Source organism: Equus przewalskii, chromosome 16 (genome assembly GCF_037783145.1).
Source record: "Equus przewalskii isolate Varuska chromosome 16, EquPr2, whole genome shotgun sequence".
NCBI lineage: Eukaryota > Metazoa > Chordata > Mammalia > Perissodactyla > Equidae > Equus > Equus przewalskii.
In genome coordinates this window covers 22,715,435-22,735,021 of record NC_091846.1, presented here as the reverse complement: position 1 = coordinate 22,735,021, position 19,587 = coordinate 22,715,435, and the positions used below count along the sequence as shown (strand labels likewise).

Genomic DNA, 19,587 nt, shown 5'->3' with positions numbered 1-19,587 from the left:
AGGCAGCATCCCACATGCCACAACTAGAAGGACCCACAACTAAAAATACACAACTATGTACCGGGGGGCTTTGGGAGAAAAAGGAAAAATAAAATCTTAAAAAACAAAAAAAAGAGAGAGTTCTATCTTCAGACAGAAAATCTAAGAAGATTTTTTTTGTCTCATGGCAATCTTCTTAAATCTACTATGGAGGTGGAGGAAGACCAGGGGAAAGTTCTGTTAAGAATCTGCAGAATTTCTAATACTTCTTTGGTAGTGCAACAGAAAGCTGTGAAGGGGCGTAAGGATTTTGATTGACTCTATTGCTCGTGTAAGGATTTTAAATGTATTTTGGAACATAGTTAAATTGATCCATGGTAAAGATACACATCCTTTTGTCAAGTGAGAAATCTTTCTTTGATTTATCATAATTGAGCCAAGTCCAGATATTGATAAACTTACTTTAAATAGAGCAAATCATATCTACATATGAAGAGAGTTTACTTAGGTTCCCAGAACTTTCCTCCCATCTCTTGGCCTCCTCAACTTTGGCAAACAAGCATTTACTGTGCACTCAACACTGTGCTAGGCACTAAGGCCACAACGATGCCTAAGATTTAGTCTCTATCCTGAAGAGGCTCATAGGAGAAATACTATCCGTCATGATGCTTTCTGGGGCAAACAACTGAAAACTCGCACAGCTGAGGTCAGCTCCAGGGTTGGTCAAGTCAAGGGCTCAGTTATGTTACCGAGCATCCAGAATTTTTTGATATTTCTGTTGTACCATCTTTAGCATTTCTGCCTTATCCTCAGGTCACAATGGCTGCAGCAATTCCAAGTGTCACATCCTCATGATAACAGCTAAGGGGTAGAAGAACTGTGTCATCCCTGTATCTCATTTTAGCAGGCTCCCAGCAGACTATTTTCGATTTTGCAAAGATCAAAACTGCATGGTGAGCTCCTGCCTACACTAATCCCAGCCAGGCAAGGTAAATAGGATTACCACTTCGATGCTATTTGCTCTCTGTGGCTGGGGCTGGGCATGCACTCTACCTTCTGACAAACTTTTGGCCCTCAAGAGAGGGTTTCTGAACTTTGGCAGGACTGGCTGTTGAGTAGGCCAATGATTGCCAACCCTTTTTACATCCTTGTATGTGTCATGGTATACATAGGGAATGATAATTGTTGGTGTTTTCTTTATCAACGTAATGTAATGAATAAGAACCTGGGTTCAAATCCGCTGCCACCCATCAGCTCTGTAATATGGGGCAAATTAATTAACTCCTCCGAGCCTGTTTTCCCCATCTGGAAGATGGTATACTACGACTAGTCAGTTTAAAGGGTTGTCTCTGGGCTTCAGCAATATAATCATGTAAAATGGCCAGCACCATCCCTGGAACATAGTAAGCCCTCCTGAAACGTTCGGTGCGCCAGGCAAACTTCTATTCAACGGCCGCCGCTCTTGTGAAGATGTGCCTTAAGACAACTGGAGGCTGCCTCCTGTTTTCGCACTATTAAAACACTTATCACACTATAATCTGTTCTTTACCCACAGGCCCCCCCTCCTCCCCTCCCCAGTGAGCTCTCAAAGGCCAGCAACTGCCCCACACTCTCTATCTTCTCGTGATCGGCAGAGCTCAGCTCCCATTAGGCGTTCCACAAATGTTTGTTTTTGTTTTGGCCGACTTGCTGAACCGATTGGGCGGGAGGAGCGTGGCGGGGCGGGAGGGCGCCGCCCACGGCGGAGAGGGGCGTGCCCGCCAGGGTGCACCGCCCGAGGTTCACGGCGGGGCGGAGCGGCAGCCCGTGCCGGGCCCCTCAAAAGGAGGGGGCCCGGGCTCGCCCACCAGACTGTGTCACGCTCCGGGACCGGCACCCCGGCCTGGAAGGGAGAGTTTCGGGTAGACCAGGCTCAGGCGGCGGCGGCGGCGGCTCAGGGAAGGCGGCTCAGTCTCGGCCGGGGCTCCCTGCCAGCCCGCGCGACCTCGCGCCCCCAGCCGCGCCCCGCCCGGTGCCCCGGTTCCGTCCCGACGCCGCCGGGCCCGTGAGCCTCGCGGACGTGACGCCGCGGGCGGAAGTGACGTTTTCCCGCGGTTGGACGCGGCGCTCGTTGCCGGGCGGGGGAGGGCTCGTCCGGTTTTTCTCAGGGGACGTTCAAATTTTTGTAACGGGAGTCGGAGCGGACGGGGCGTGCCCGGCGCGCGCGCGTCCTCCCTGCCCGGCCCTCCTCCGCCGCCGGCCGACTCCTGCCCGGGCAAGGCGTCATGCCGCCCAAAAGCCCCCGGAGAGCAGCCGCCGCCGCCGCCGCCGCCGAACCCCCGGCGCCGCCGCCGCCGCCGCCGCCGCCTGAGGAGGACCCCGAGCAGGACAGCGGCTCCGAGGACCTGCCTCTGGCCAGGTGAGCGGGCAGAGCCGCGGCGGCGGCCGGCGCGCGGGATGGGCGCCCCGAGGGTGCGCCGGGGCGGGTGCGGCGGCGTCTAGGCGGGGGCGCGTCTTCGCCGGGTCCGGGGCCCGGCGGCGGGAGGGTCCCCCCAGGTCCCCCGCCCCCGCGGAGCGCCTGGAGGACGGTGACAGGCGTGTGGGTGCGGGAGCGAGGGGAGGGCAGCCGGGAGGGGTCTCGGCGCGAGCTTGACAGGTGTCGGGCGGGTGGGGCTCGGGTGTCTGAGCGAAGTGACAGGTGCCGCCTTTTCTCCGCGGGTCGGGAGGCTCGCGGGCGGCGGGGAGCTTCGAGGCCCCGTCAAACGCAAAAAAAAAAAAAAAAAAAAAGAGACGAACTGGTGTGTGGTGGAGAGTTTTTCTCCCGTGGAGGTTTGTAGTTGGCTGGTGGTCGTTTGACTTTCTGTTTCGGTCTCCCGCGATGCAGCAGTTGGGAGTGTTTTCCTCCGGGCGCGCAGTGCATCTGAAGCCCGGTGCTGGGAGAGGCCAGCCCGAAAGCCCTGGGCGCTGCTGCGGAGACGGCCTGGGATGTGCCCGGTGGGGTCCTGGGTGTCAGTTGCCCCCAGGGGACTCGGAGGTGCTTTGTGGGATTCCCTTATAACAGTTCTTGAGGCCTTGGGGATTCAGAGCCATCGGTAGTGACTGGTGGAACATAATTCTGTAGAGGAACTCGTGTATGAGGGGAAGTTTTCTGAGACATGAGTCTAAGTGCTTAACAGTTTCTAAGCTTTTTCTTTTTTTTCCTGTTATATAAAATTCTTCTTGCGTGTTAATCTGCTCCAGCCTGTCTCATTATTTCTTCCATTTTGCCTTTTGGCTTTGAGTCGGCAAAGATCTTGGTGTCCCCTCTTCTGTTTGTTTCTTTGGGCACAAAATTAGTGGTTTTCCGTGTGCTCCCATGGCACTTCTTTTTTTCCTAAGTGGGCTCTAAATTTAAGCAAGTCCGTGATCATGCGGTAGAACACGACACGGAGATATTTATTGTATTGCAGCATCTTATTTTTCTTGATTGTGATGCTTTATGGCTAAGAAGCTAAGATTGAAAGAGTATAATTGTCATTATTGTCAGCATTGGTCCTACTTTGAGACTATACAACCGTTGCAGAGGAATGAGACGCCTTTCTGTCCCTCAGCACTCCCTCCCTCGTTCTAGTCCGTCACCAAGTCCTGTTTCTTTCATCTCTCTAGACGCAGACAGAGTTGAGGCAAATTGTAAAAGGTTGGAATGGGCTTTTGGAGTTGGCCTGTGAAAGGCTATTAAAAATTAATTTATTTAAATGAGCTGTCTTATGGGTCAATTAAAAATCAAACTCACTAGTTAAAAAAAAAAAGTCTAGGGATGTTCTGGGAGAAGACATTAGTTTCTGATTAAACTCTGATGTATCCAATACTTGAGAAAGATTTCCTTTAGAAAGAGCTGTAATGTCTACTCTAAAGAATTCCACATAGCTTTGGAAGGATTCTCGATTATTGTAGGGTAACTAGATGTTCTTGAAGTTCTGGACATCATCTGAGAATAGAAGGACTTTGTTTATTTTATTTTTTGCCAACATGTAGTTTTATATATCTTTGAATGATGGAACTATCAAAAATTGTCCTGTAAGTCATAACCATACAAGATACAGTCTGCTCTTGATTATCCATACCCACAAAAGGTTTCATTAGCATGGGCAGTCAAACTCTGTGTTAACTACTTAGCAAGGGTAGAACCACTGCCTGGCAATCTGATGTGGAGAAACTTGCTTAGGGATGGATTCTGGACCTAGTTTAATCGCACTTCCAGTAACAGTTCATTTCTACCTTGAGAGTTGAGATCTTACTTCTGTTGCATTATCTCTGGCCTCAGTGATGTAGTTGGAGGGGAAACCATCGCTAGGAACAGCACCCGACCTTCATTGTTGAGATAATCAAAAGTCAATTATATTTTGAAGGAGGGTTGGCAGTGTGGAATAGTGGTCAAGGGCCTGGGTTATGCAGATAGACTGTTGAGTTTATATCATGGTTTCCCATATGCGGGCCATTACTTCAGGTGAGTGCTTTAACTTCTCTGATTTGGTACTTATCTATAAAACAATGTTAATAAGACTACTTACCTAATAGGACTGATGTCCTATTCACTGAAACCATACATCTAAGGTGCTTTGTACAGGGTCATAGTAAATACTCAAAAATTATTAGCTATTCCTCTTATTATTATCATAATTATTAGAAGTCAGCCAGACATTAAATGAATGAAAAGGAATTTGCCTGTCTTGACTGCCTGTCTTGGTTAAGGAAGATCGAGGAGAAAAGACTGAAATAAGCATAGCAGTAATTTATGTCAGGTTAATTGTGTGAGAAATGATAGTAGGTAGAGAGATTGTGTGAAACGCTGATAAGTGCATTTCAGCAAAGTCACTGATACTGAGTTGATTCTGTAATATTATCTGTGGGCTTTCCTCTTCTTGCTGTAATCGTTGTCCCAGTTTTCCCAAACAGCTTTAGCTACTATTGCTGCTTTGAAGTATATGTGATTCATCAGACCAGCAAACATCTTTCACTATGTGGTATCCTTATTTTGGGAAGATTATGAAAAAGAGAAACATGTTTAAATTCTAAGTATAATTTTTTTCAAAGATAAATAAGATCTTAAAGTATTTAGTGATGCTATCCTTCAGAATGCTGTTATTATACGCAAAGCATTGAAACAAATGTTTACTTAATTAGTTTGATTTATAAGTATATACCTATTATATGTGTATTTTCATTTAGTAGGCTTGAGTTTGAAGAAACTGAAGAACCTGATTTTACTGCATTATGCCAGAAATTAAAGATACCAGATCATGTCAGAGAAAGAGCTTGGTTAACTTGGGAGAAAATTTCATCTGTGGATGGAGTATTGGTAAGGATTTTCTTAAAATTTTTTGAAAACGTTTTTCTCATTTTAACAGTAATTTTGAATCACTGTAGAAAATTTGGAAAATAGAAAAGTAGAAAGAAAAGAAAAGCTAGTGATAATTCTATTACCTGAGGTAATTTACTTCTGATAACATTAAATATTAAAAAAAAATCTTTCTGCGTAAGCCTCCTACCAAAGTATTTTAAAGCAAATCTCAGATACCATATTTTGTTTATGAATACTTCACGATGATATAAAGGCTTTTTAAAAAAACAAAGTCACACCTTATAAAATAATTTTTAATATCTTATACTATGTCGTCAGTGTTCAAATTTCCTCATTGTCTCAGAATTAATTTTGTTAGACTTCCACATTTTGATAAATTTTTTCCATTTCTTTGTGCATGTATATGTGTGTATGTATAAAAATAATAACAACAGCAAATAATTTTTAGTGCTTTATATATACTGGGGGAATATTATAAGCACTTTGCAAATAACTCATTTAACAATCCATTGAGATGTGAAATACAAAATCTTCATTTTACAGATGGAGACATTGAAGTCGCGGTTAAGTAACTTGACTGAGGTCCCTGGCTAATAAGATCTGAAACACAGATTTGGGATCATACATGTAGTTATGTAGAGTTACATGTAGTTACATAATAGTTTTTTATCTTTCTTTTAAAAAACTTTCTTAACGTATGAACATTTTCTTATGTTTTAAATATTTTTTGATATTTGACACTGTAGTTTCCAGTGGTAGTATATTTTATCCATTAGGTGTATTTTAATTTGTTAACTCTTACTGTTATTGGACATTTTTCCGCCAGCTTTTGGCACTGTAAAATAATGCGATAAATGGTCTTATTCATAAGAAAAATGCCTCACACAAAGTAAATCCTCCATAATTTGTTAAATAATTTGGTAAGTGAATCTCTGATTATTAGGATAAATTCTTACAATTACTGAGTCAAAAGCTATGAACATTTGTAAAACTTTGGGTAATTATTGCTAAATTCCACTCCAGACAGACACTTCTAATGAATTTACTGTCTCATCAGCATTGTATTAGAATATGTGTCTATCTGTTTTTACTGATCAGATCAACACAGCAAAATATGTTTCTGGTGCCAGCCCTGATGGTCTATTGGTTAAAGTTCGGTGCTTTCACCACTTAGGCCATCCGGGTTCATTTCCTGGTCGTGGAATCACACCACTCGTCTGTCAGTTGCCATGTTGTGACAGTGGCTCACAAAGAACTAGAAGGACTTATAACTAGCACTGGGGCTTTGGGGAGGGGAAAAAAATATGTTTATGTACATTCCATAAAAATATTTAAAATCTCAAAAACCTTAAAAAAATTTAAAATTTAAAAACTTAAGTCTCTGATGTCTTAGTCCTTTTAGGCTACTATAACAAAATACCATAGACTGAGTGACTTATGAACAACAGAAATTTATTCCTCACAGTTCTGGAGGCTGGGAAGTCCAAGATCATGGTGCCAGCAGATTCTGTGTCTGGTGAGGGCCCACTTCCTGATTCATAGATAGCACCTTGTTGCTATCCTCACATGGGGCAATGGGCGGAAACTTTCTCAGGCCTTTTTTTATAAGGGCACTTATCCCATTCATGAGAGTTCTACCGTCATGACTTAATCACCTCCCAAAGGCCCCACCTCCTAATACCATCACAGTGGGCATTAGGTTTTCAGGATATGAATTTTGGAAGGACACAAGCATTCAGTCCATAGCATCTGGTAATAAAAAAGAGAAAATGAATCCCACAATTCCAAAGATCTGAACATATTCTAGAACTCCTCACTAAAAAAAGAGGAAGAATACTGAAGTATCTTGGATGAATGACTTTGGTATTATCATCCCAAAGCATTTAATGTATATTTTCGTTGATTTGAGTACTTTGTGTACAAAGCTGTTTTTGTGCATATGGAGTTAAAGGATTTATAATTTATAAGTGGGTTGTGTACCAAATCTCTTTGCAAGTACAATATGGTAGTTAGGTTTTCAGGCTAGTTCGCACAAAACTTTTTTTTTTTTACTAAACTATAGCAGTAGTAGTTTTAATTGTAGAGGCCCTTTTGGGCTTCATACTTGAATACATATTCAAATAAATGTTACTACTTTCTTATCCCACCCTTTTCTGCTCCTGGCTTTGTCCCTACCTTCTATGGGAACTGACACAGTTTAAATCTTATTTCCTAATGGAGCTCTTGATGGGGAGTAGGCGATGTGAAATTCCTGGTTGTGTGCTGGAGGAAGGCAAGAAAGGAATTCTGTTACCTTTGGAATTTTGGGTACCTTTTTGAGGGGTATGACAGAGGATGATGTTGTATTGTCCTGATATAATTCAACGGACTTTCCTAGAAATGTTATTTTAAGTGATAGTCAAGTTTTTGAGGGTTGGCCTGAGAATTTAACCTCTGTTTATACAATAATTTCTAAGGTAGAATGTAACAGAGTATGTGCTGGGAAGCAAATGTAATGACAAAATGAACCTGCTCTGATGCAGCTATTCTAGTTGCCATTGGCTGTGTTTGAAACAAGAAGAGGAATATGGTACCTTGGGGAGTTCTTTTTGGCATGATGTTTTTGGTTGATGTTTTTGTATGATGTTTATTGGAATAGAGGATGAGTTAAGAGTAAGGATTTGTCATCAGATTGGACTGACTCAAATCTCATATCTACCAATTAGCTCTGTGATCTTGAACAAGTTACCTAAAATCTCCAAGCCTCAGTTTTCTAATCTGTAAAAGGGACTAACAATAATTTCTGGATCTTGGAGTTATTGTGTGGATTAAATAAATTCATGCGTGTAAAGCATTTATTGGTATAAATGAGTGGCTAATTTGGGTCGTGCAAGCAGAATAACATGACTTAAGAACTACTCCAGAAAATTTTATACTAATGTAATGTTTTTAGGAGAACTTAAGTATAAGTTAAAATGGTTGAATTTTAAATGCATATGTAGTGATTCTGCTGTGGTTTTGTTTTGCTAAAATTCAGATTTTTAAGTTCTTGAGAGTCAGAAAAGTTGTTTATGCATACATGAAAGCATATATTAATCCTTTTTATGGAAAGTTTTGTGGTTTCTTGTCTAGAAAAGTGTTTTCTCCTTTTCATATAAACATTTAATAAATGTGTAATATGTGGTTGCTGTCATAAGATTGGATATTGTTCATGCTGCTTATAGCATATGAATAAAGGCCTTTCCATTAAGAAATTGGCCAGGAGTGCTGTTCGTATGGTGACTTACAGTGAATCAGTTGTTAGAATTTTGATTTTCTTTCTGTGTCTTGAATGGCAGCATGGTAGAATGGAAAAGGCCTTGGACTTCAAGGCAGAAAACTTTGATTATAGTTGTATTTTAGCTATAAGATTTCAGGCAAATTGGTTAATTCTCTAGGTCTCAGTTGCTCATCTGTAAAGCAGAAATAATGTCTGAATGTCAACCTCATAGAGTTTTGTATGTGTATAGGTGTATATATCTATGTTTATTTCAAAGAGCTTTGAAATTTATTGCTCTTTGAATAGAGCCATTTCTTTTTGTGATATGGTTATTATAGTTAGAAAGATAATTGAAAAGAATAGTTTGGAATTGGAATAATGCTAGATGTTTCATTTAAGTTATACTACAGAAATATGAAGAGGTTTCTTAATAAGCTTAAAGCAGACTACATGTTTTTAAATTATGTGTAATGAAAGGTCTTGAGCTGTTATTTTCCAGTCCTTAGTAATATATGTAACCTTTCTGTTTGAAGATGGTGCTGGTATTCTCATTGCATGTGGATGTTACTGAGAAACATTCCTTTAAAACATGTGCATGAATGTTGTATTTTGTCTTATAGATGTGGGTTGTTTATAGCTTCTTTTATTTCTGATTCCACTTCTAAGATTAATTAATTTTTAAAAACATTTTATTATGGAGAATTTCAGACATTTATAAAAGTAGAGAAAATAGTATGAACTCTCATATACCTCCTAATCAGCTTCAGCAGTTATCAACCATGGCCAGACGGTATTTCTCTCTGACCCCAGATTTTTGAAAAAGTAAATCCCAGATAAGATGTTTCATCCATAAATATTTCAGTATGTATGTGGAGAAGATAAGAACTCTAAAAAAATAACTGCAGTTCATCACACCTAACAAAATTAATGAAAATTCCTTAAATATCAAATATTCAGTGTTCAAAATTTCGTGATTGTTTCATACATTTTTTTTTCCACTATGTTCTAATCATGATTCAAATAAGGTCATACTTTGTGATTGGTTGATTTGTGTCTTGAGTCTCTCTTTTTTTCCCTCTTCCTCCCCCAAGCCCCAGTGCATGGTTGTATATCCTAGTTGTAAGTCCTTCTAGTTCTTCTATGTGGGATGCCGCCACAGCATGGCAACTGACAGACACGGTAGTGTGGTTCCATGACAGGGAAGTGAACCCTGGCCACCGAATCGGTGAGAGCACCAAACTTAAACCACTAGGCCATCAGGGCTGCCTCTTAAATCTCTTTTAATCTGTAGGTTTCACCTCCTCCTTCTCTCCCCCTTTCCCTCTCTTTTCTTACAATTTATTTGTTGAAGAAACTAGATTGTTTATCCTGTGAAGTTTCCTATATTATGTATTTTACAGATTGTATCTTCTTCATTGTTTAATATATTTGTCTGATTCTGTATTTCCTGAAAATGGGTCTAAGGCTTGATCAGATCCTGATTTCATATTTTCTGGAAGAAATACTTTAGAAGTGTTGTCTATGCCTATCAGGAGGTACATAATGTCATGTTATCTCTCTTTTTTTGGTGTAAGCAATCATTGATGACCATTGACTGGATCCATTAGGGGTTACTCAGTGGTGATCTGCTAACTTTATCATTCCTTTTTCAATTATTAGTTCCTCTGTAAAGAGAAACTTTCTCCATCAGCTGTACATATTCTGAAGTATAGTTCATTCAGGGAAGGTAGGATAAGTGCTTTATTCTTTGCTTTTATTGACTAGTTTTCAAACTAATGAGTGTTCTGTAACATCCTCCAAAGGTGAACAATGACTATAATCATCTTTGCAAGCATTATTTTGACAGTACCAGTAGATCAGTTTGGCTATACATAAACATTTAATAAGATCTTTACTCAATGTGACATATTTTGTAATTTTGATAATCCTGTATAAATGGGACCATACAGTATTTAACCTTTTGGGATTGGCTTTTTTCACACAGCATTATTCTCTGGAGAGTGATTGAAGTTGTGTATCAACAATGTATTAGTTTCATAGAGTTGCCATCATAAAATACTACAGACTGAGTGGCTTAAGGAACAGAAATTTATTTTCTCACAATTCTGGAAGCTAGAAGTCTAAGATAAGTTGGCGGCAGGTTTGGTTTCTTCTGAGGCCTCCCTTCTTGCTTGCAGGTGGCTGCCTTCTCCTCGTGTTCTCGTATAGTTTTCCTGGGTGCACATCCTGGTTGTCTTTTGTTTGTCCAAATTTCCTGTTCTTATATGGACAATAGTCGGATTAGATTAGGGCCCACCCTACTGTCCGCATTTTAATCCAATTGCTTCTTTGAGGCCCTGTCTCCAAATACAGTCACATTCTTAGGTACTTGGTTAGGGCTTCAACATATGAATGGGGGCGGGGAACAATTCAGCCCTGACAAATAATAGTATTCCATAGTATGGCTGGACCACAGTTTGTTTAACCATTCACCTGTTGAAAGATATCTGGGTTGCTTGTACTTTTATCTATTATGAATAAAGCTGCTATAAACATTCACATATAGGTTTTTCTGTGGACATCAGCTTTCATTCTTCTGGGAAATAAATGCCCATGAGTGCAATTGCTGGTTGTGTGGTATGGCCATATGTTTAATTGTATAAGAAACTGCCAGACTTTTCCAGAGTAGCTGTACCATTTTGTATTCCTACCATCAGTGTATGGGTGATCCAGTTTCTTGGCGTCTTTCCCAACATTTGGTGGTGTTACTATTTTTTATTTTAGCCGTTTTTATAGGTGTGTAGTGATATCTCATGGTTTTAATTTACTTTTTTTCTGATGGTGTGATATTGCTATTAAACATCTTGTTTTTAATTTTTAAATTTTTCATTGTGAGGAAGATTCACCCTGAGCTAACATCCGTTGCCAATCCTCCTCCTTTTTTGCTTGAGGAAGATTAGCCCTGAGCCAACATCTGCACCAGTCCTCACCTGCTTTGCATGCAGGATGCTTCCAGAGCATGGCAGATGAGCAGAGTAGGTCCACACCCAGGGTCTGAACCCATGAACCCTGAGCCGCTGAAGCGGAGCACGCAGAACTTTAACCACTCGGCCATGGGGCTGGCTGGATATTAAACATTTTTTAATAGACTTTTTTGGGAAACAGTTTTAGGTTCACAACAAAATTGAGCAGAAAGTAGAGAGTACAGAAAGTACAGAGATTACCTGTACATGCCATGCCCGCACATGCATAGCCTTTCCCATTGTCAGCATTCCCCACATGTGCTACATTTGTTACAATTTATGAACCCACACCGACACATCATTGTCACCCAAAGTGCATAGTTGTTGAAAGTCCTCTAAATGTGCTTATTTGCCATTTGTCATCATTGGTGAAATGTCTCTTTATGTCATTTGCCCATTTTGAATTTCCATAGGGTTTTCTGCATACACAATTATGTCATTTGTAAATAATCACAGTTTTATTTATTCTTTTCTAATCTTTGTGCTTTTTTTCCTGTCTGTTACACTGGCTAACACTTCAATACAATGTAGGATAGAAATGGTGAGAATTCCTGCTGTTAAGGAGAAATCATTATGTCTTTCACCATTAAGTGTAATGTTAGGAGTAGGCTTTTCTTAGATATCCTTTATCAAATTAAGGTATTTTCTTTCTGTTCCTTTCTATAGTCATACACTGCATAATGATGTTTTGGTCAACAACAGACCACATATATGATGGTGGTTCCATAAGATTAGTACCTTATAGCCTAGGTGTATAGTAGGCTGTACCATCTAGGTTCATGTGTGTACACTCTGTGATGTTCACACAAAGACAAAATTGCCTCATGACGCATTTCTCAGAATATGTCCCTGATATTAAGTGACGCATGACTGTGTTCTGAATTTGCAGAGTTTTTTTTGTTGTATCAGAAATAAATGTTGGGTTTTGTTAAATACTTTTTATGCATCTATTGAGATGGTCACACACTTTTCCTGTTTTAGAGTGTTAATATGATTACATAGCATTGACTGATTTTCAAATGTTAAAGCAACCTTGCATTCCTGGGGTAAACTCCAGTTGATTGTGATATATTATCCCTTTCATATATTGTTAGATTTGATTTGCTAAACCTTTGTTAAGAATTTTTAACAAAAATTCTTTTATAGCATGTTTTATTCTTAGTTTATATATTCATGAGGTTTATGGGTCTACAGTTTTCTTTTTTCCATAATGGATTTGTCTGGTTTTGTGACAGAATAGTGCTGGCCTCGTAGAATGAATTGAGAAATATTTTGTTCTCTTCAATTTTTTGCTAGAGTTTGTGTAAAACTGGTATTATTTCTTCCTTAAATATTTGGCAAAGCCATACGGACCTGGAATTTTCTTTGTGGGAGAGTTTTTAAGTACAAATGCAATTTGTTTAATAGATATGGGCAATTCTGGTTTGTCTATTTCTTTTTTAGTGAACTTTGATAGTTTATGTTTTTCAAGGAATTTGTCCATTTCATCTAATTTATTGAATTTATTGACATAAAATTGTTCATAATGTTCCTTTATTGTATCTTATACCTTACTATAGTTTTAATATACTTTGTTATTAACATATATTTTGTGTATCATACATTATTAATGTAATGTATGATGAAATGATCCTCTTTATCCCTCATAATGTTCTTTGCTCTTAAATTTACTTTTTCTCATATGTCTTATATTTAAAATAGTTTCTTTTAGGTAGCATATAATTGGGTCAGTCTTTGCCTTTTAATAGAAATTTTTAGACTGTTGACATTTAATGTGATTATTGAAATAGCTGGGTTTAAATCTACCATCTTGCTATTTGTTTCTATTTGTCTCATCTTTTCTTTGTTCCTTTTCCCTCTTTTTCTGCCTTTGTTTGGATTGACTATTTTTTTATGATTTATTTTTCTCATTTGTTGGCTTATTAGTTATAACCCTTCATTGTGTTATTTTAGTCATTGTTTCAGGATTTATGCTACACATTTTAAACTTTCACAGTTAACTTTCAAATGATGTTATACTGCTTCATGTATGGTATAAAAACCTTATGTCAGTATACTTCCACTTCTTCCCTCTTAGCCTTTGTTCTCTTGCTGTACATTTTAGTTTTACATGTGATATAAACCCCATAATACATTGTTATTATTTTTGCTTTAAGCAGTCAATTATTTTAAAAAGAAATTTAAATAATAAGAAAAAAAGTCTTTACATTTAGCCATGTAGCTACCATTTCCACTGCTCCTAATTCTTTTATGTAGATCCATATTTCTATCTGGATCATTTTCCTTCTGTGTAAAGGATTTTCCTTAACATTTTTAACAGTGCAGGTCTGACGATTTCTGTCAGCATTTGTATGTCTGAAAAAGTTCTTAATTTTGCCTTAGTTTTTGAAAGGTATTTTCACTGGTTAAAGAATTCTAGCTTGACTTTTTTCCCCCCGGTGTTTTAAAGATGTTTTCTGCCATGTTCTAGCTTGCATTATTTCCTAAGAGAAATTTACTGCCATCTTTTTCTTTGTTCCTCTGTATATAATATGTCATATTTTATGATCTTTTTCTCACTAGTGAGTTTAATCAATTTGATCATGATGTTTCTTGGTGTAGTTTTTAAGATTTTCATGCTTGGAGTTCATTGTACTTCTTGAATCTGTGAGTTTTCAGGTTTCATCAAATTTGGAAAAATTTCAGCCATTATCTCTTCAAAAAATGCTTTTTTGGCCCCTTTCCTTTCTCTTCTGTCCTTCAGGATCTCCAGTTATACATATATTTAGCTACTTGATGTTTTCCTGCAGCTCATTGGTCCTCTGTTCAGTTTTTTTTGCCCCCAGTTTCCTTTGCTGTGCATTTCATTCTGGATAATTCCTTTGGGTTTTTCTTTAAATTCACCTCTCTTTTCTTTTGCAATAACCTAATTTGCCCTTAATCTCATTCAGTGTACTGTGCATCTCAGCTTTTTTGAGTTTTCATCTCTAGAAGTTCAATTTAGGGGTTTTTAAAATACATTCCATATCTCTGCTTAACATGTTCAATCTTTGTTCTAGCTCAGGGGTTGGAAATTTTTTCTATAAAGGGTCAGATAATAAATATTTTAGGCTTTGCAGCTCTGCCATTGTAGCCTGAAAACAGTCGTCAGCAAAATGTAAATGAATAAGTGTGGCTGTGTTCAAGTAAAACTTTGTTTACAAAAACAGGGGCAGGCTGGATTTGACTTAGTTTGCTGACCCTTGCACTAGCTTCTTGAACATGGGGGTGCAGTTATAATAACTATTTTAATGTCCTTATCTAATAATTCTATATCTGAGTTGTAAATTTTTGGTTGACTGATTATTCTCCTTATTATGGTTATTTTCCTTCTTCTTTGTGTATCTGGTAATTTTCTTTTCTTTTTTTTTTTTTAGCTGCCAGACATTGTAAATTTTACCTTGTTGTATATTGGATATTTTTGTATTCCCATAAATATTCTTGAGTTTTGTTTTGGGATTGGACCAAGTTTGTTGGAAACAGATTGATCCTTTCAGGTTTTACTTTTAAGGTTTATTAGATGGCACTAGAGATGGGTTTAATCTGGGCCAGGGACTCTCAGCTTTGCCAGTATTGACATTTTGAGCTGAATAATTCTTCGTTGTAGGTGCTATCTTGTGCGTTACAGAATGTTTAGAGGCATCATCCCTGTCCTGAACCTACTAGATGCCAATAGTACACCCTGCTCAGTTTTGAAAACCAAGATTGTCCCTACTCATTGCCATATGTCCACTGGGATGCAAAATCATCCCTGGTTGGTGACCACTTGTCTAGCGTTAAATCTTCACTATTGAGGTAAGACCCTTCCCTTTAATGTATACCCTCTGTATTGTCATGAGTTTTTCTCCTTTGACTGTTGGGAATAGGCACTATTCCCAGCCTGTATGAGCCATAAATAATTGTTCCTCGCCTGCATGTGCTAATTGAGGAGAGTCCTCTGCAGATTTCTGGAATTCTTTCTCTGTGTAGCTCTCTTCTCTTTGGTACTGTGCCCTGCAGATTCTAGCTGCTTTGACTTCCCTGGGCTCTTAGTTCTGTCTAGCCAATTTAGGGAGGCGGTTGAGCTCTCCCTGGTTTTCCCCTCCTTGCGCTGCTGCCTGGAATTTTCTCCAGGAAGTTAGTTGAACATTCATAGGGCTCACTTTGTATGTTCCATGACATTTAGGGATCTCTCCTTTCTTGCCTAATCTCTAATGTCTTGAGTTGTCATCTCATACATTTTTTTTGTTTTTTATTCGTTTGTTTCAGATAGAACAGTAAATCTGGCCCCTGTTACTCCATCATAAGTTGAAGCAGAAATCCTCAGTTAAATACTTTTAATATTTTTGGAGATATTTTCTTAGTAGTTGCTCTAGGGCTTACAATATACATCTTAACTTTTCATATTTATACTGATTTAATTCTAATAAGATATAGAAACTTTTACTGCTGTATGACTCCATTCCCTTCTTCCTTTTTTGTGCTATTTTTTTTTACATGTTATGTTTATATATTTTACAAACCCAAGAATATAAGAGAAGTAAGGAGAGCCTAGGTATATTTATAGAGATTTTTTCAAAATTTATATGTTAACTTTTAAAAAAAATTTACCATTTCTGATTCTCTTCTTTTTTTTTTTTCCTGTGGATTCCAGGTACCATCCAGTATGATTTGCTTACTGCAGTGTAGCTTCATTCTTATCGCCTTCATGTTGTTATTGTCAACTTGACTACATAAATCTGTTATAGGCCCACCAATACAATTATATAATTTTTAAAAAATGCAGTTGCTTTTTAAATCAGTTAAGAAAGGAAAGAGAAAGAACTATGCAGCTATACTGTTTTTTATCATTACCTACATAATTACCTTTACCAACATTATTATTATTATTATTATTATTTTTTGTGAGGAAGATTGGCCCTCAGCTAACTTTTGCCAATCTTCCTCTTTTTGCTTGAGGAAGATTGTTGCTGAGCTAGCATCTGTGCCAGTCCTCCTCTGTTTGTTGTGTGGGACACTGCCACAGCTTGGCTTGATGAGCAGTGTGTAGATCTGTGCCTGGTATCTGGACCCATGAGCTCCAGGCCACTGAATTGGAGCATACTAACTGAACCACTATACCACCAGGCCGGCCCCAACATTATTTTTTTTTCTGTGTGGATTTGAATTACTGTCTGTAGTCACTTCCTTTTAGCCTGTAGAACTTCTGTTCTCCTTGTATTTCTTAGAAGGCAGGTTTGGTAGCAGTTCGCTCAGTTTTTGTTGATCTGGGAATAACTTTATTTTGCCTTTATTTTTGAAAGCTAGCTTTACTGGATATGGGATTCTTAGTTTTATTCTTTTAGCACTCTGAATGTGTCATTCCAGTGCCTTCTGGAGTCAGTGTTTTCTAATGAAACATCAGCTGTTAATCTTATTGTGACCTCTCTTGTATTGATAAGTCTTTTTTCTCTTGATACTTTCAAGATTTTCTCTTTATCTTTGTTTTTCAACATTTTTACTGTGGTGTGTCTGGGTGTAGATCACTTTGAGTCCTGCCTACTTGGATTTGTTGATGGTCTTGGATGTTGTGGATTAGTATTCTCTCAGTTAAATATTAAGGAGACTTCAATTAACTCTTAGATTTGTTTTTAGAATAATTACTGCCAATGCAGATAGACATACATTACTCAAAAAAGATGTAGGTAAAGACTTTGTATTAGATTTTTTTTCAGTCCTTTTAAATTTACTGAGATTTGTTTTATGCCTTATCCTGTGTTCTGTCTTTGTTAACATAAAATGTTCCTTTGATAGAATTCACTAGTGAAGTTATCTGTGCCTGGAGTTTTCTTCTTTTGGGAAAATTTAAACTTTATATTCAATTTTTATAATACATATAGGATTATGTAGGTTATCTCTTTCTTCTTGAGTGTACATTAGTAGCTTGTGTCTTACATAGAGTTTCTTTATTTCATCTAAGGTGTTAAATTTGTGGGAAGGACCTTTTTTCCCTTTTTAAAAAGTTATTTTTGGGGGCCAGCCTGGTGGTGCAGCAGTTAAGTACGCACGTTCTGCTTCGGCGGCCCGGGGTTCGTCAGTTCGGATCCCAGATGTGCACATGGCATCACTTGACAAGCCATGCTGTGGTAGGCGTACCACATATAAAACAGAGGAAGATGGGCACAAATATTAGCTCAGGGCTAGCCTTCCTCAGCAAAAAGTGGAGGATTGGCGGCAGATGTTAGCTCAGGGCTAATCTTCCTCAAAAAAAAAGAGAAAAAAGTTATTTTTTAATAGACTTTGTTTTTTTGAGCAGTTTTAGGTTCACATATAAACTATAAATGAATAATTGTATATATATTGTGTGTGTGTATATATATTCACGTTTAGGGCTGTGATCTATTTTGAGGTAATTTTTGTGAAGGGTGTAAGGTCTGTGTCTAGATTCATTTTTTTTTTTTTTTTAGTATGTGGATATCCAGTTCTAGTACTATTTGTTGAAAAATACGTCTTTTTAAATTTGTATTACCTTTGCTCTTTTGTCAAAGATCAGTTGACTGTATTTGTGTAGGCCTATTTCTGGGCTCTTCATATGTTCCACTGATCTGTTTATTCTTTTACTGCTATCACACTGTCTTGATTACTGTAGCTTTATTGTAAATCTTCTGACTTTGTCCTTCTCCTTCAATATTGTATTGGCTATTTGGGATCTTTTGCTTCTCTATATAAACTTTAGAATCAGTGTGTTGATATTCATGGAACAACTTGCTGGGATTTTGATTGAAATTGTGTCAAATTTGTAGATCGAGTTGGGAGGAACTGACATCTTGACAATACTGAGTCTTCCTATTCGTGAACATGGAATCTCTCTCCATTTATTTAGTTCTTCTTTGATTTCATTCATCAGAGTTTTGTAGTTTTCCTCATATAGATCTTTTATATATTTTGTTAGATTCATGTCTAAGTATCTCACTTTTTGTGTGCTAATTTGAATGGCATTGTATTTTTTTATTTCAAATTCCACTTGTTCACTGTTGGTGTATAGGAAAGTGTTGGACTTATGTATACTAACCTTGTATCCTGCAACCTTATTGTAATCACTTATGGCTTCCGTAAGTTTTCTGTCAGTTCTTTCAGATTTTCTAAGTAGACAATCATATAATTTGCAAACAAAGACTTTTATTTTTTCCTTCCCAATCTGTGTACCTTTTATTTCTTTTCCTTATTGCATTGTCTAAGACTTCCAGTATAATGTTGAAAGGAGTGGTAAGAGGCAACATGCTTGCCTTACTCCTCATCTTTAATGGAAAAGCTTCTAGTTTCTCATCGTTAAGTATAATGTTAGCTGTAGGTTGTTTGTAGATATTCTTTGTCAAATTGAGGAATTTCCCCTCTTCATAGTTTACTAAGAGTTTTTATGGTGAATGGTGTTGGATTTTGTGAAATGCTTTTTCTGCATCTATTAATATGATCATATTTTTCTTCTTCAGCCTATTGATGTGATAGATTATGTTAGTTGGTTTTTGAATGTTGCATACATGGGATAAATCACACTTGGTCTTGGTATATAAGTTTTTAATATGTTGTTGCATTCAATTTGCTAATATTTTGTTAATTATTTTGTCTTTTTTTAGTGAGGAAGATTGACCCTGAGCTAATGTCTTCTGCCAATCTTTCTCTTTTTGCTTGAGGAGGATTGTTGCTGAGCTAACACCTGTGCCCATCTTCCTCTTTTTTTGTATGTGGGACACTACCACAGCATGGCTTAACGAGCAGTGTGTAGGTCCATGCCTGGGATCTGAACTCGTGAACCCCAGGCTGCTGAAGCGGAGCACGCACACTTAACCACTGTGCCACTGGGCCAGCCCCTGTTAAAGATTTTTATAACTATGTTTAGGATAGCTACCGGTTTGTAGTTTTTTTTTTTCTTGTAATGTCTTTGTCTGGATTTGGTATTTTGGTAATGCTTGCCTAGTAGAATGAGTTAGAAAGTATTTGTCTCTGGAAGAGATTGTAGAGAATTGGTATAATTTCTTTCTTAAATGTTGGTTAGAATTCACAGTAAACCCATC

The 19,587-nt window shown here is 38.2% G+C and overlaps 1 protein-coding gene across 5 annotated transcripts in view; it reads left to right on the top strand.

Annotated features, from left to right (window-relative positions):
* The first annotated feature begins 1,827 nt into the window (after positions 1-1,827).
* The window catches only part of RB1 (RB transcriptional corepressor 1), a 155,259-nt gene continuing 137,499 nt past the window's right edge, over positions 1,828-19,587 (top strand). For 2 of the 5 annotated variants that reach the window (XM_070578233.1, XM_070578237.1), the window contains exons 1-2: positions 1,828-2,377; positions 5,170-5,296. In XM_070578233.1, coding sequence (XP_070434334.1) covers positions 2,244-2,377; positions 5,170-5,296 — 261 coding nt within the window. In that variant the 5' untranslated portion in view covers positions 1,828-2,243. Of the gene's footprint in view, positions 2,378-5,166; positions 5,297-19,587 lie in introns of all 5 variants that reach the window. The other 3 variants (XM_070578232.1, XM_070578235.1, XM_070578234.1) reach the window with 3 other exon arrangements.